The sequence below is a fragment of the Scyliorhinus torazame genome, chromosome 5 (assembly GCF_047496885.1).
Source record: "Scyliorhinus torazame isolate Kashiwa2021f chromosome 5, sScyTor2.1, whole genome shotgun sequence".
Classification (NCBI taxonomy): Eukaryota; Metazoa; Chordata; class Chondrichthyes; order Carcharhiniformes; family Scyliorhinidae; genus Scyliorhinus; species Scyliorhinus torazame.
In genome coordinates, this window is record NC_092711.1 from 168,325,294 (window position 1) to 168,341,478 (window position 16,185).

The following is a 16,185-nucleotide window of genomic DNA, read 5'->3' on the forward strand; positions in this document are numbered from 1 at the left end:
AGAGAAACCTCTTTACCCAGTGAGTGGTGAGAATGTTGAACTCACTACCACAGCGAGTGGTTGAGGTGAACAGCATGAATGCATTGAAGGGAAAGCTAGATACAGACATGAGGGGCAAAGGAATAGAAGGATATGCTGATGGGAGAAGATGAAGAGGGGTGGGTGGAGGCTCATGTGGAGCATAAATACTGACAGAGACCAATTGAGCTGACTGGCCTGACCCTGTGCTGTAAATGGAACAGAGACAAATGTATTTATTTTGGATCTACCTGTAGTAGTATGATAAAACCGTTTTCTTGAGATGGAGGCATTACTGGCTGGGTCAGCATTTGTTGCCCATTCATAATTGCCCCTGAACTGAGTGGCTTGCAGTGGGGGACAGTTAAGAGTCAATCGTATCTGTGTGGGTCTGGAGTCACATGTGGGCCAGACCAGGTAAGGATGGCAGATTTCCTTCACTAAATTACATTGGTGAACCAGATGGGTTTTTACAACAATCGACAATGATTTCATGGTCATCATTAGATTTTTATTTAATTCAAATTTCACCATCTGCCCTGGTGGGATTCTTCCCCCATACTATCCAGGATAAAATAAATTTTTATTTATTTTTTGTAAATTGTAACAATGTTGTTGCACGGCACGTTTAATCAAAGAGACCAAAGCCCATGTCACCGTCAGACTCTTCAGATTCTTCCTGTTTCTTCTCTTCCTTTTTCTCTTCAGCAGCAACATGGACAGCGGTGGGAACAACTAATGCAGCAGCTGGGGCACGGCTACCGGCACCAACGTTGCAGATCAAACTATTGACATCAATATTAGCCAATGCCTTGGCAAACAGACTAGGCCAGAACGGCTCAATGGTCACACCAGCTGTTTTAATCAGGACATTGAGTTTGTCTTCGGTGACGGTGACCTCGTCGTCATGCAGGATGAGCGCGCTGTAGATACAGGCAATTTCCGAGGTGGAAGCCATGGTGCTGGACCTCTGCGGGTGGGTCCGATGGTGCTAGTCACCGGGGAGAAACTAGGCCTTCGTTCAGAAGAACCAAGCATTACCGAACCGGGCAGAGCGAGCAGCAGCCGGCTTTTAACTATGCCGGCTGCGAGCGGCCTTTTTACCATATAAAAAGCAATACGGCGACACTGCACATGCATGCCCGATCATCGGTGCGCATGCGCATAGTTCTACGCATGCGCACCGATGATCAGGCATGCATGCACAGTACGGCCGCATTTTTAAAATATGTTTGTGGCTATTTTGAAGGCCGCTCGCAGTGGGTATAATTAAAAGCCGGCTGCTGCGACTGTTGCGCACGGATTAGCACGATCGGGAGCGCCGCGACGGACGGTTCCGCGACCCTCCCGACACCCGCCCGCGATCCACCCGCGGGTCTCGCCCCCTACTTTGATAATGCCAGCTCTAGGACGCTTGTGTACATGCAAAGTGAGTGGTAATGACCAGGAACCTACTTCCTATGAGGGCAGCAGAAGCAGGGATGATGGAAGGATTCCAAATGAAAACTGGATGGGCATTTGAAGGAAAGACACCTACAGGGATTCGGGGATAGAACGGGACAATGGGACTGACTGGTTTGCTGGACAGAGAGCTGGCATGGACTTAATGGGCTGAATGGCCACATTTCCCCCACTCTCCAGATACTGTGATCTCAAGAGAGAAATTTCAGCTGCTCACATCTCTCCAACTCCCTCAAGTTCCTCATCCCTGGTGTAAATCTCCCCTGCACCCACTCTGAGAACTTCACATCTTTCCTAAAGTGTGGAGCCCCTATATAGGGTTCCATTCTCGAGGGATAGAATTGAAAAGCAGGGAGGTTATGTTCAACTTATTTAGAGCCAGGGTTAGACTACACTGGGAGCACTGTCAACATTTGTCATCTCCATTTAGGAAAAGGAAATCGAGGCACTGGAGATGGTGCAACAAAGAATAATACTAGAACTGATTGCATTTCACCCTCAGGAAAGGCTGGGGCTGCTTTTCTCTCGAAAAGAGAAGACTGAAGGATGACCTGATGGAAGTAAAGAATCATAGAATTTACAGTGCAGAAGGAGGCCATTCGACCCATCGAGTCTGCACCGGCTCTGGGAAAAAGCACCCTACACAAGCCCCCCCCCCCCAAACACTAAGGGTAAGTTTGGACCCTAAGGGCAATTTAGCATAGCTATTCTACCTAACCTGCACATCTTTGGACTGTGGGAGGAAACCGGAGCACCCGGAGGAAACCCACGCACACACGGGGAGAACGTGCAGATTCCGCACAGGCAATGACCCGAATCCGGGAACCTGGAGTTGTTGAAGCAATTATGCTAACCACTATGCTACCGTGCTGCCTTTAAGATTAAGTCTTTAAGATTCTGAAGGGGTTCAATAATCCAATGAGAAACCTCTTACCCAGCAAGTGGTGGGAATGTGGGACTCGTTACAACAGCGAGTGGTTGAGGTGAACAGCATAAATACATTGAAGGGGAAGCTAGATACATACATGAGGGAGAAAGGAATAGAAGGATATGCTGATGGGGGAGATGAAGAGGGCTGGGTGGAGGCTCAAGTGGAGCATAAATACTGACAGAGACCAATTGAGCCGACTGGCCTGGCCCTGTGCTGTAGACTCAATGGAACAGAGACAAATGTATTTATTTTAGATCTACCTGTAGTGGGGGGAAAACACTATTTACTATCCAGGATAAAATAAATGTCCTTCATCAGCTTTTGTGGATCATTTCAGTAGAAATGTGCTCTCCCAGGTTCAAAGAGCATCAGCCCATTCGAAGCAAGGTTGGCAGACCGGCCAGTCCAGCAGAGAGAAACCCTCAAACCCTCCCACTTCACCAAGTGTCAGAATGAATATGGTTCAGTGATTAACAGCACCAAAACAGCAGAATCCAACACCTTTAATCACTTGTGAACTCGCTGGGGTGTCCGCAGGTGGGATGACCGAGTGAACCATTCCCACACAGCGCAGGTGAATGGTCTCTCCCCAGTGTGAACTCGCTGGTGTTTCAACAGGTTGGATGAATCACCGAACCCTTTGCCACACTGAGAGCAGGTGAATGGCCTTTCACCAGTGTGAGCTCGGTGTGTCCGCAGAGTGGATGAATGTTTGAATTCCTTCCCACACATGGAGCAGGTGAATGGCTTTCCCCCTGTGTGAATCCGTTGGTGCATCTGCAGTTTGGATAACTGAATGAATCCCTACCCACACACAGAGCAGGTGAATGGTCTCACCCCGGTGTGAATCCGCTGGTGCATCTGCAATTTGGGTAACTGAATGAATCCCTTCCCACAGACAGAGCAGGTAAATGGCCACTCCCCAATGTGTGTTTGCTGGTGTTCCTGCAGGTTGGAAGACCAGCTCAACCTCTTTATGCAGTGAGAACAGCTGAACGCTCTCTCCTCAGTGTGAATGCGCTGGTGGGACATTAGTTCCACAGAGCTTTTGAAGCTGCTCCCACAGTCGGAGCATTTAAAGGGTCTGTCATTGATGTGAGTGACGTTGTGTCTCAACAGGTGGGAAGATTGAGTGAATCACTTACCACACACAGAGCAGGTGCACGGTCCCTCCCCAGTGTGACTGCACCGATGTATTTCTAGCTTTGATGGGGAAGGGGATCTCTACCCACATTCCGCACATTTCCAAGGTTTCCCAATGGTACTAATGTTCTTGTGTCTCTCCATGTTCAAAGACAAACTGAGGTGCCCACACACAGAACACGAGTAGGGTTTTCCCTTGCTGCAAAAGGTAATGTTTTTTTCTAGCTGTGTAACTGGTTAATCCTGGAACACTCTCAACTTGGGTGTGTGTTTGTGTCTCTGTGCTTTTCCAGTCACACTGATTAAAATCTTCTGAAGCAGACAGTACAGACAAATATTTCTCCCACATTTAAAGGCTGATGATATTCAGGTCTTGATTAATTGAGTTTCTTTATCAGATTGTGTCGTGATATTTGGCTAGTACCCTGCCTGTAACTCCTCCCCTTCTGATATCCTGTAAAATGAGTTTACAAACGTCATCACAGTCAGTACTGGATAGAAATTCAGAAAGGAGAATTCTAGTTTATTTGGAACATTCTTTCCTCACTTATTCCTGAAATGTAAACTCCCCCTCCATTCTCACTCTCTTGTACCTGATATTCACCCTCCCAATTCTCCTGAAGGCGTGATTCATGCTGATCCACAGATGCAGGGTCACTGCCTCATGTCCCGAAGACAGACACCCAAAAATCTTAATGCAGGCGGCAAGTACATGTGCATGTAACCATCTATTTGCACCATTTGCTGTAAAACAAAACAATTGATATATAGTTCTGTATATCACAGTGAGGATCTGTGAGGAAGAATTAAATTTAGACAATGAGTGGACATGATCTGAAAATCACAATGGTGGTGGAAGTGGAGAATAATAATAATAACTCCCTCCCGAAGAGCACAATAGGTATACCTACACTTCATGGACTGCAGGGGTTCAAGAAGGCAACTCACCACCACCTCCTGAAAGGCAACTAGGGATGGGCAATAAATGCTGGGCTAACCAGCAATGCCCACAACCTGTAAAATGAAAAAGTATATTATAATTTAAAAATGAAATTGGATGCAGACTTGAAGGAAGCCAATTTGCAGGGAAACAGGGATAGAGAGGAGAAATGGGACTGACTGGATTGCTCTTTCATGAATCAGCATGGATTCGGGTAACTGAATGGACTCCTTTTGTGTCGCAATGACTGCATGGTCATTGTAAAAGTTACATTGTTACATTGTACAAAAGTTACATTGCAAAGTTACATTGTATATGTTGTGTTGCCCTATTATGTATTTTCTTTTATTCCCTTTTCTTCTCATGTACTTAATGATCTGTTGAGCTGCTCGCAGAAAAATACTTTTCACTGTACCTCGGTACACGTGACAATAAACAAATCCAATCCAATCCAATGGCTGGAAATATATATTGCAGCTAACGTACTTTATTACATAACTAGAAATAATAGTGTACTTTATTACAGAAGCATCAATAATACATCTAATCTGTACGATATAACAACACTAGACAACGCTAACAACAATAATTGCATTATTCATTTTAAATACAGAAAATATACTTGTAACTTTTGTTGGGTTATGTGGAATTTTCAAAAGTACGGGGACAGCAGAAGGAAGCTCAAAAGCAGAAAGAGAAGGAGGAAGTTCTGGCCATGCACATCTCTGGCTGATATTAATTTTCTGTCCCCTTAAATGTCAGCCATCTCCTGGGGAAAGCAGCCCTTTAATTGTGAACATTGGGAAAGAGACCATCCTTTTAGCCAGACAAATAAATGTGTCAAGCTGAGGGAGCAAAGGATGTCAATGTCTTTAAGGGAGAGAGAGACAGACCTGGGCCAAACTTTCCAGAGTCTGCACCCTCCCTGGATTCACTTCCTTTCCCTTTAGTTGCTGCAAGTGACCAATTGAAGGTGAGAATGAGAAAAGAAATGGAAAGGGGGAGAAAAGAAAGTGTTTTATTCCCAGATGTTGGAGACAGGAGGACGTTTCAGTCTGTGTGAAGCTCAATCTTCATTCGCCCAAAACCCGCGCTCCGAATGGCTGGAGAAGCAGAGCGCTCCCACTCTTCCCATTGGTCAACACCTCAGCAGGATGGTCACGGGGTGGACACTCCCCCGCACATACGCAACTTCCCATCGCCATCGAACATGCGCAGTCCCGGGCCGGTGGGAGATCACCGAGCGGCTTCTCGCTCTGGCCGGAGCCGTCAGCCGGTTGCCTTGAGGAGGAGCAGGTGCAGGGGGAGGGGTGACAATGGGCGGGGGCGGGGTTGCCGTTCCCGCGATTCGCGCCGGCGCACTGGAACCCGTCGACGTCACCGCGGAGCAGTATTGCCTGATTCAGGCAGTGCTCCATTGTGATGTCACAACGCAGAAGTTAACTGAAGCTTCCTCCTCTGGGCAACATCTGGGAGGAAATCAATGTTTCCCCCTTTCCATTGCTTTTCTCATTCTAGGGGGACATTGGTGACTTGGAGCAACTGAAGGGAAAGGAAGTGAATCCGGGGAGGGTGCAGACTCTGGAAAGGTTGGCCCAGGTCTCTCTCTCTCTCTCTCTCTTAAAGACATTGACATCCTTTGCTCCCTCAACTTGACACATTGTTTGTCTGGCTAAAAGGATGGTCTCTTTCCAAATGTTCACAATTATAGGGCTCCTTTCCCAGGAGATGGCTGACATTTGAGGGAACAGCATATTAATATCAGAGAAAAGACAGTGTTGTTATATGGTGCAGATTAGATATATTATTGATGGTTCAGTAATAAAGTACATTTATTATTATTTCCAGTTGTGTAATATTGTACTGTGGCTACATTATATATTTCCAGTCATCTCTTCCCTCAGAGGGTCTCTGGATTTCTCTTCCACAGGGACCAGTGGAGTCTGGGAGTCACTGAATATATTCACGGATGAGTTGGACAGATTTCTGATTGAGAGGGAGTTGAGGGTTATGGGGAATCAAGAGGAAAATGGAGAGAAAGCTGAGATGAGAAGGGATTTCTTCACTCGAGGACGTGGTGAAGCTTTGGAAATCTCTACCCCAGAGAACTGAGAAACCTCAGTGATCAAGTATTTTGGAGACAGAGATTGATAGGTTTCTAGATATTGATAATGTCAAGGGATATGGGATAAATTGTGGGAAAATGGTACTGAGGTAGATCGATCAATGATCTTATTGAATGGATAAGCAGGCTCGATAGGCCGAGTGGCCGACTCCAGCATCTATTTGTTATGATCTGTGAGTCCGGCACAGGAAGCATTGAGCATGGTAGCACAGTGGTTAGCACTGTTGTTTCACAGCTCCAGGGTCGCTTAAGGTTCGATTCCCGGCTTGGGTCACTGTCTGTGCGGAGTCTGCACATTTTCCCTGAGTCTGCGTGGGTTTTCTCCGAGCGCTCCGGTTTCCTCCCGCAGTCCGAAGATGTGCAGGTTAGCTGGATTGGCCATGCTAAATTGCCCTTAGTGTTTAAAAACGTTAGGTGGGGTTATGGGGATCGGGTGGATGTGAGGACTTGAGTAGGGTGAGACTCGATGGGCCAAATGGCCTCCTTCTGCACTGTAATTTCTATGATCTGTCAATCAGCCTGAATCAGCACCTTCAGCAGAATTGGGAGGATGAATATTAGATACAGCAGAGTGAGAATGGAGAGAGAGTGTGTGGGATGGAGATTTCCTGCTTTTCACAAATAAGAGAGAAAAGAATGTCCCAGAGAAACTAGAATTATCTGAATTTCTACCCTGTACTGACAGTGATGTATTTTGTAAATTATTTTTTCAGGATATTAGATGGTGATGAAGTAGAGACACAAATCTCAAATGTCACATCTCAAGCCGACAGTCACTGAAATATTTGGCAACTTAATATGGTCAGACTTTGAATTAAGAAGGAGCACTGTTTGCCCGATCTGTCAGCTTTTAAAGATTTTAAACATCAGTGTGACTGGAAAAGCACAAAGACATATGGACACCCGAGTGAGAGTGTTCCAGTGCACTGATTGGAAAAAGCTTTAACCAGTTGCACAGCCTGAAAAAACATCGAACTATTCACAGCGGGAAGTGACGGTACATGTGTCGTGTGTGTGGACGAGGCTTTAACTGATCATAAAGACACAAGGACACTGGCACCATGGAGAAACCCTGGAAATGTGGGGACTGTGGAAAGGGATTCAGATGCCCGTCTGTGCTGGAGATTCATCGGCGCAGTCATACTGGAGAGAGGCCGTTCAGCTGCTCTCAGTGTGAGACGACATTCACTCAATTATCCCACCTTCAGAGACACCAGCGAGTTCACACTGGGCAGACACCATTCACCTGCTCTCAGTGTGGGAAGGGATTCACTCAGTTAGCCTACTTGCGGACACACCAGCGAGTTCACACTGGGGAGAGACCATTCAACTGCTCTCAGTGTGATAAGGGATTCATTCAGTTATCCCACCTGCGGACACACCAGCGAGTTCACACTGGGGAGAGGCCATTCATCTGTTCTCAGTGTGGGAAGGGATTCAGTCATTCGGCCACCCTGCAGACACATCAGCGAGTTCACACTGGGGAGAAGCCATTTACCTGCTCTCAGTGTGGGAAGGGATTCAGTGATTCATCCAACCTGCAGACACATCAGAGAATTCACACTGGGGAGAGGCCGTTCACCTGCCCTCAGTGTGGGAAGGGATTCACTCAATTGTCCAGCCTGCAGACACACCAGCGAATTCACACCGGGGAGAGGCCGTTCACCTGCTCTCAGTGTGGGAAGGGATTTTGTGATTCATCACACCTGCTGAGACACCAACAAGTTCACAAGTGATTACAGGGGTTGGATTCTGCTGTTATTGTTTCTGCTTTCAATTCAATGCAACATTGCATTTCATTCATTTTGTCAGTTGGTCAATAGGGAGGGTTGGAGGGTTTTTTCCTGCTGGATTGGCCGGTCTCACGACTTTGCCTTCAGTGGGCTGATGCTCTTTGAGCCTTGTTCAAAATACTTGGTTTCAAATTTCACACGGTTCACAGAGAGAGAGTGTTTGGAAGTGAAAAGATATTTAGTTTGCATTTCTGTTTGGAGGTACCCCGATGCATGCCACGTTGCCATGAAGATGGGCAAAGGTGGTTATATGGTTTCTTTAATTTATATGGATGTTTCTCACAGAAGGAAACTGTCGAGGTATGAGGGGCAAGTTGTATGTGGTAGATTCGGTACTTACAATAAAAGTTATGATGTTAGACAGGCAAGCACTAGCATTTAAGGATTTGTTACATATTTACATAAAATATGGATTCAATTAAGAAACAGAAATCTAATGGGAAAAGTGATGAAATGGTAGCTTCCAAGAAAAGTTAAAGATTCCATTAGATCAAAGAAAGAGGGTCATTAAGTGGCCAAAATAGTAGAAATCTTTTTTTTAATACAAATTTAGAGTGCCCAATTCAGCTTTTTCCAATTAAGGGGCAATTTAGCGCGGTCAATCCACCTACCCTGCACATCTTTGAATTGTGGGGGCAAAACCCACGCAAACACGGGGAGAATGTGCAAACTCCACACAGACAGTGACCCAGAACCAGGATGGAACCTGGGACCTTGGTGCCGCGAGGCAGCAGTGCTGAATACTGCGCCACCGTGCTGCCCTGCCAAAATAGTAGTGAGCCTGAGGATTGGGAACTTGTTTTCAAATTCAGCAAAGAAGGAGCAAGAAACTGATAAAGAGAAAGGAAAAGATTAGCAAAGACCAATGTGGGTCCATTCCAGGCAGAGACAGGAGAGTTTATAATGGGGAATAAGGAAATGGCAGGGAATCTAAACAATGTGTGTCTGTCTTCACGGATGAAGATACAGAAATCAGCCCCAAAACACTGGAGAACCGAGGAGCTAGTGATCACGAGGAACTTGAAAGGAATTAGCCCGAGTGAAAAAGCAATGCTGGAGAAATTAACAGGACTGGAAGTCAATAAATCCCCAAAAGCTGATGCTCTACATCCCAGAGTGTTGTAAGAGGCGGCTGTAGAGATAGTGGATACATTGGTGATCATCTTTCAATATTCTGGTAATGTGCTGAGCGGACGCACATCAGGTGGCTCTCCTCCAAACCAGAACCAAATAGGCACTTTTAGGCAAATTTTGCCCAGAAATTTGAAGGCAAATTAACCTCAACGGAGAAAAGAAAATCTGTCAAAATTCTCTTGATTCTGGAAAGGAGTAGGCCACTCGGCCCCTCGAGCCTGCTCCATCATTCAATAAGTTCCCGGCTGATCTGATTGTAACCTCAACTTCACATAGGCCCCTTAGAAAATAAATCTGAGAGATAGTTATGGGGAATAAGGAAATGGCAAAGGAGTGAAATAGATATTTTGCATCCGTGTTGATTATTCGATTAATGCTACAAAATATGGGGGAGGAATTAAATATCACTACCAGAGATGTAGTAAGAACAAAGAACACAAAAAAGTACAGCACAAGAACAGGCCCTTCGGCCCTCCAACCCTCAGCACAGATCTTGATGCCCTAACTTTAAAAAAAACCTTCTGCCCTTACTCGGTCCGTATCCCTCTACTTCCTCCCTATTCATGTACCCATCCAGATGCCTCTCAAATGTTGCTAATGTGCCTGTTTCCACCACAACCTCTGGCAGCCGTTCCAGGCACCCACCAGTCTCTGTGTGAGAAACATACTGAGCACACCTCCCTTAAACTTTCTCCCTCTTACCTTGAACCTGAGCCCCCTTGTAATTGACACTTCACCATTGAAAAAAGCCTCTGACTATCCAACCTGTCTGTGCCTCTCATAATTTTGTCGACCTCTATCAGGTCTCCCCTCAGCCTCTGTCTTTCCAATGAAAACAATCCTAATTTATTCAAACTCTCCTCATAACAAACACCCTCGAGACCAGGCAATATTCTGGTGAACCTTCTTTGCACTCTCTCTGAAGCATCCACATCCTTCTGATAATGTGGTGACCAGAACTGCACGCAATATTTCAAATGTGGACTAACCAAGGTTTTATATAGCTGCAACATGATTTCCCAGCTCCTGTACTCAGTGTCCCGGCTGATGAAGACAAGCATGTCATATACCTTCTCAATCACCTTGGCCACCTGTGTTGCCACATTTAGAGAACTGTGGACCTGCACTCCCAGATCCCTCTGTATGTTAATGTTCGAAAGGTTCTGCTATTTACAGTATAATTCATACCTAGATTTGAACCTCCAAAATGCATCACCTTGCATTTATCCGGATTAAATTCCATCTGCCATTTCTGTGCCCAAGTCTCCAATCTATCTACATCCTGTTGTATCCCTCGGCAATCCTCGGCACTATCAGCAACACTGCCAAACTTCGAGTCATCCTCAAACTTATTGATCAGACTACCCACATTTTCCTCCAGACCATTTATATATGCTACAAACAACAGAGATCCCAGCACTGATCCATGCGGAACACCACTAGCTACAGATCTCCATTCTGAAAAACACCCTTCCACCGCGACTCTCTGTTTCTATAACCAAGCCAGTTCTGTATCCATCTAGTCAGCCCATCCCGAATCCCATGTGATTTTAGTTTTTTTCCAGCCTGCCATCTTTGGGTTGTGGGAGCAAGACCCATGCAAACACGGGGAGAATGTGCAAACTCCACACGGACAGTGACCCAGAGCCGGGATCGAACCTGGGATCTCTGCGCCGTGAGGCAGCAGGGTTAATCCACTGCGCCACCGTGCTGCCCCTCTCACCATTTAGATAATCAGTTTTTATATTCTTCTGGCCAACATGGACAATTACACATTTTCCCACGTTATTCTCCATTTGGCAGATTTCATCCCACTCATTTAACATATAACTTTTTAACCTCCTTATGTCCTCTTCACAATTTGCTTTCCTACCTATCTTTGTACCATTGGAACATAGGAGCAGGAGTTAGCCATTCAGCCCGTCGAGCCTGCTCCACCATTCAATACGATCATGGCTGATCATCCACTTCAATGTCTTTTCCCCCACACTATCCCCATATCCCTTTGTGTTATTGGTATTTAGAAATCTGTCAGTCTCTGCTTTAAAAACTCTCAATGACTGAGCTCCCACAGCTCTCTGGGGTCGAGAATTCCGAAGATTCACAACTTGTAGATCTCTGGAGATCAAACCATTGCCCCGTTCTATCCCCGTATCTCTTGTCAGTTTATTTCCCTGAAAAGCCCATCTAATTTCCCTTTGGAAACATTCCATCATCTCTGCTTCTACCCGCATCGTAGGAAGTGGGTTTCAGGTATTTCCCAATTTCTTCAAATGCAAACGAGTCTCAGAGAGCACAGAAAGAGGCCATCCCGCCCATTGTTCCCATACTAGCTCTTTGAATGAACTATCTATTTAGTCCCAGCACCCGGCAAGTTTCTTTTCCTACAGAATCTGTCCAGTTCCCTTTTGAAAGTTACAGTTGAATTTCCTTTCAGCACCTTTGTCAGGCAGTGAATCCCAACAACTCGTTCTGTTTTAAATCTAATAATTTCACAATATACTGTGTTTGGATTTTCACAGGGGATTTGAAATGGAGAGAAAGACATGGTTGTTGCACAAAATCAAGACTCAGTCTTTATGAGCGATAATTATGAATGGGCAGAGTGTGAAATACCCAGGTTTGCGATGCCAAGGTGCCAGTCTGGCAGTGCCAAGGTGCACACGTTCTCGGGGCTGGGCCAGGGGGGGGCACCCTGCCCTAACCCTGACCACTCAGGGGCATCCAGTGACGCGGGATCCTTTTGGTACGGTGACTCCTGGTCCATGTCTGTTTGGGCCCATACTAATCGGCGTCCATGTGACTGCTCACTGGGGAGGCGCTTAAATCAAGCAAGGCCTTTAGATAGGGGGTCCTTCCCATTAATGGGACAGAGATTGGCCTTAATTGTATCCAGATTCGCCAATGGGAATCGGCCGGTTAGATCGGAAACTGATTGGCGCTTGGTGCCCAGTTTCGGACTCTCCTGCGATCTAACTGGCGCACTTGGATTCGCGCCTTGCGCATCATGGCCATTAGATCGTGCCCTGATTCTTATTTGCTGTAAAAATGTCAAAGGTTAATTGCTGTGTATAAAGAAAGTGCAATGAGGATAAATGTACTGGCAAGAGAGGCCTTCAAGCTCTGATTAGCCTCAACATTTGAAATTGTCTGAATAAGGGATTATATAGAATCAGACAAAGGCCAAGTACTGAAGACTCCCGAGGCCGAATTCCAAGGAAATTACCGTCAAAGAAGGAGCCAGACTCCTGAGGCTGAATTCCACAAGAATTACTGTCAAAGAAGGAGCCAGAGAGGGTTACGCTTCTACAGACTGATCACCCACATGAAGTTGTAAAATCAATGTCTTAAAGTTATTCAGTAAACCTTTTTCATTTAATAAACTTATTTTTAAATTTATATCCAGAGAATTCTGCCTTTGTCTTAATTGGTTAAAGTCTTGTCTGAACCAAAGTGAATTTATTAAATGGTAAGTTGGGGGGTGGCTGAAATCAATAAAGTTCCAAATAACAACATCAGACAACATAAATCTTCAACTTAAAAACTTGCATTTGTATAGCACCTTTCACACCCACAGGACGTCCCAAAGTGCTTGACAGCCAATGAAGTACTTTTGAAGTGTAGTCACTGTTTTAATGTCAGAAACTCGGCAGCCAATTTACACACAGCAAGATCCCACACACAGCAATGTGATAATGAGCAGATGATGTGTTTTTAGTGATGTTGATTGAGGGATAAATATTGACCAGGGCACCAGGGATAACTCCCCTGCTCTTCTTCAAAATACTGACTGTGGGAACTTTTACACCCACCTGAGAGGGGCAGACAGGGCCTCAGTTTAACATCGTATTTGAAAGAAGGCTGTTCTGACAGTGCAGCATTCCCTCAGTGCTGGGATGAGGAATGTTGGAAATGGTTTTTGTCCACAGGTCCCTGACTGGGATTTGATCCCACAACCGTCTGACTCAGAGGTGAGAGAGCTGCCCACTGAGCCACGGCTGACACTATAGACAATACAAAGTTAGAAAGGGAAAGGTACCCTTTAAAACCCCCACCCTTTGCCTCCAGTGCTTAAATCTAATAACAAAAACCCCAGTATCAATAACATGTTTGACTGACAAATGTTGAAGTGTTGATTTTGAGACACAAGTTTTAACTTCCCATTTGAGCCTCGGGCACTTTTCTGTGTCTATTGCTCATGTCAATGACAGGCAGGAGACGGAGCTGTGGGCTGAATTGGATTGGATTGGATTTGTTTATTGTCCCGTGTACCGAGGTACAGTGATAAGTATTTTTCTGTGAGCAGCTCAACAGATCATCAAGTACATGGGAAGAAAAGGGAATAAAAGAAAATACATAACAGGGCAACACAAGGTATACAATGTAACTACATAAGCACCGGCATCGGATGAAGCATACAAGGTGTAGTGTTAATGAGGTCAGCCCATAAGAGGGTCATTTAGGAGTCTGGTAACAGCGGGGAAGAAGCTGTTTTAGAGTCTGTTCATGCGTGTTCTCAGACTTCAGTATCTCCTGCCCGATTTAGCTGAGAATAATGGGGCCTGCGTACCAGTTGGGAAACGGCCATGGGCGGCGCACTAATAGAGACAGGAAGGTGCTGGAGGACTGACTGGGAAATGGGCCTCCAACCAATTGTTATATCGGTCACTCAGAGCTAAAGAGAAACTTGTCCCTTTAAATACATATACAGGGAAGAGGCTGCAATGAAATCTGTCCCTTTTAACCTGCACATAAACAGGAGGCTCAGATTCACAGGCTGCACGAGTCAATTCAGCCCATCGTGCCCCTGCTATCTCTCTGATTCATCCAACTTCTCTGCTCTTTCTCCACAGTCCTGCAAATTCTTCCCTTTCAAGTATTTACTCTTTGAAAAGATGCTATTGAATCTGCTTTCAGACAGATCAGAACAACTCGCTGTGTCAAAAAAGAAAAGAAAATCTCATCTTCCCCTCTGGCCCCTTTGCCAATTACCTCAGAGGGTCTCACTTTCTGTTAAAGAGCCTGTCAACCCCTCCCGCCCACTTTCCTTAAAGTACATCAATCTAATCATGAAAAGTCCAGAAAAATCAAATATGTTTTCCTGGTACAAGTTTATTAATGAAACTGAACATGGTTTAAAAAAAGGTGAAAATTACTTGAGGATCAAAGACAACCAGAGTAAAAGGATGTTCACAATGTTCTGGACCCAAATGGTTTCTCTTTGGCTCCTCTGTTCCCTGATCCTGCGATGCCCGCTTTGGGCACCGGGGCACATTCAGCCTGTTTGAGGATCGATGAGTATGGAAGCTCTACGTGTTTAGGTTTGGTGATGTCAGTACATTGTAGTCACTAAAAAGAGCGGTGATTCCATGGAGAATAGCTGGAGTCAGCCATCAGTATCAGTGAGACATCACCTCATTAACATGTTTGTGTAATTAATAAATTGTCCTGTACGTAAGCTCGGTGATGAAATGTCTTCAGTGGCATGTCTCTTTAAGTGTCGAATACTGTATTTCAGCGTTAAGAATAAAAAAAACTGGTATTAAGGTCAGGAAGGGGTCAAAGTACCAGCTATTCCAGGACACCCTGTTTGATACAAGTTTTAGTTCATCGTTAGAAGAGGCTCCAAGCTGATTGGCTCAATTTGTTGTGGGGAAGCTGGTAACACTTTTCCCATTGGTCAAGAGTCAGAAATAATTGATTAAAAAGTTGTTCGTTTTGATCAACAGCTGCACAGATTCGAGTTCAATGTCGCAAAGTTACCTTCAAAAAGGTCCATTCAGAAACTCGAGTCCATGCTGACTCTGTAGAACAATCCAGTCAGTCCCATTCACCCTCGATGTCCCCGTTCCCCTGCAAGTCTATTTCGTTCCAGTGCCCATCAATTTCATTTTGAAATTGGTCGTAATCTCCAATTCCTCCACCCTTGTGGGCAGTGAGTTCCAGGTCATTACCACTCGCTGTGTAAAAATATTCTCCCTCACATCCCCCCTGTATCACTTACCCAAATCCTAAAATCTGTGCCCCCCCTCCCCCCAATCCTTGTCCCATCAGCGAATGGGAACAACTTTTCTTTATCCACCTGACCTAAACCTGTCATAAAAATGTCCACCTCTATCAAATCTCCCCTCATCCCCCTCTGTTCCAAGGTGAACAACCCCAGCCTGACATTGACAATAAAGAATAAACAAACAGAATATGTTAATACCTGGCATCAGATGGGAATATTTGATTGTTCTGGACAGTAAAGGAATTGGAATAACTCACCTTGGATGTAGTTAACTGGAATGTATCAATCTGGTGTCCACCTATATTCCAGTGAGATTCAGGGAAGTGTAGATGAGATGAATAAGTTGCCTTTTTCTTGACAATATTTTGATCAATTAGCTCTGAACCTTAAAAGGAAAACCATGGGTGTGATTCTCCGTCCCGTCGCTCCAGTTTTATGGTGCGGCGCCCCTGCCGGCAGCGGGATTCTCCATCCTGTCAGCCGGCCAATGGGACTTCCCATTGTGGGCAGCCCCACGCCATTGGAGAATCCCTGGGAGTGGATGTGCTGCTGGAGGAACAGAGAATCCCGACAGTGGAGAATCCAGCACATAAAATCCGAGATGCCGCCTGACATGTGGGGTGGGATTCT

At 45.4% G+C, this 16,185-nt stretch overlaps 1 protein-coding gene and 1 long non-coding RNA gene across 3 annotated transcripts; one reads left to right on the forward strand and one right to left on the reverse strand.

Annotated features, from left to right (window-relative positions):
* Positions 1-646: 646 nt before the first annotated feature.
* Positions 647-1,067, reverse strand: LOC140422722 (large ribosomal subunit protein P1-like). 2 transcript variants are annotated; one of them, XM_072507677.1, is made up of 2 exons: positions 890-1,067; positions 647-829 (listed from the first exon to the last, which is right to left on the reverse strand). In XM_072507677.1, the coding sequence occupies exons 1-2, from the start codon at positions 974-976 to the stop codon at positions 647-649; spliced, it is 270 nt and encodes an 89-aa protein (XP_072363778.1). In that variant the 5' UTR covers positions 977-1,067. The 2 variants fall into 2 exon arrangements, with proteins under 2 accessions (XP_072363778.1, XP_072363776.1); XM_072507675.1 differs by having other exon boundaries at positions 647-1,062.
* Positions 1,068-5,691: 4,624 nt separating this feature from the next.
* On the forward strand, positions 5,692-12,944 carry LOC140420531 (uncharacterized). The gene is made up of 2 exons (XR_011946429.1): positions 5,692-5,789; positions 7,332-12,944. It is a non-coding gene; the product is annotated as an uncharacterized lncRNA (long non-coding RNA).
* Positions 12,945-16,185: the final 3,241 nt, after the last annotated feature.

Excerpts from the sequence above, each read along its gene's own strand:
- LOC140422722 (XM_072507675.1), bottom strand. The coding sequence starts at position 976 with ATGGCTTCCACCTCGGAAATTGCCTGTATCTACAGCGCGCTCATCCTG.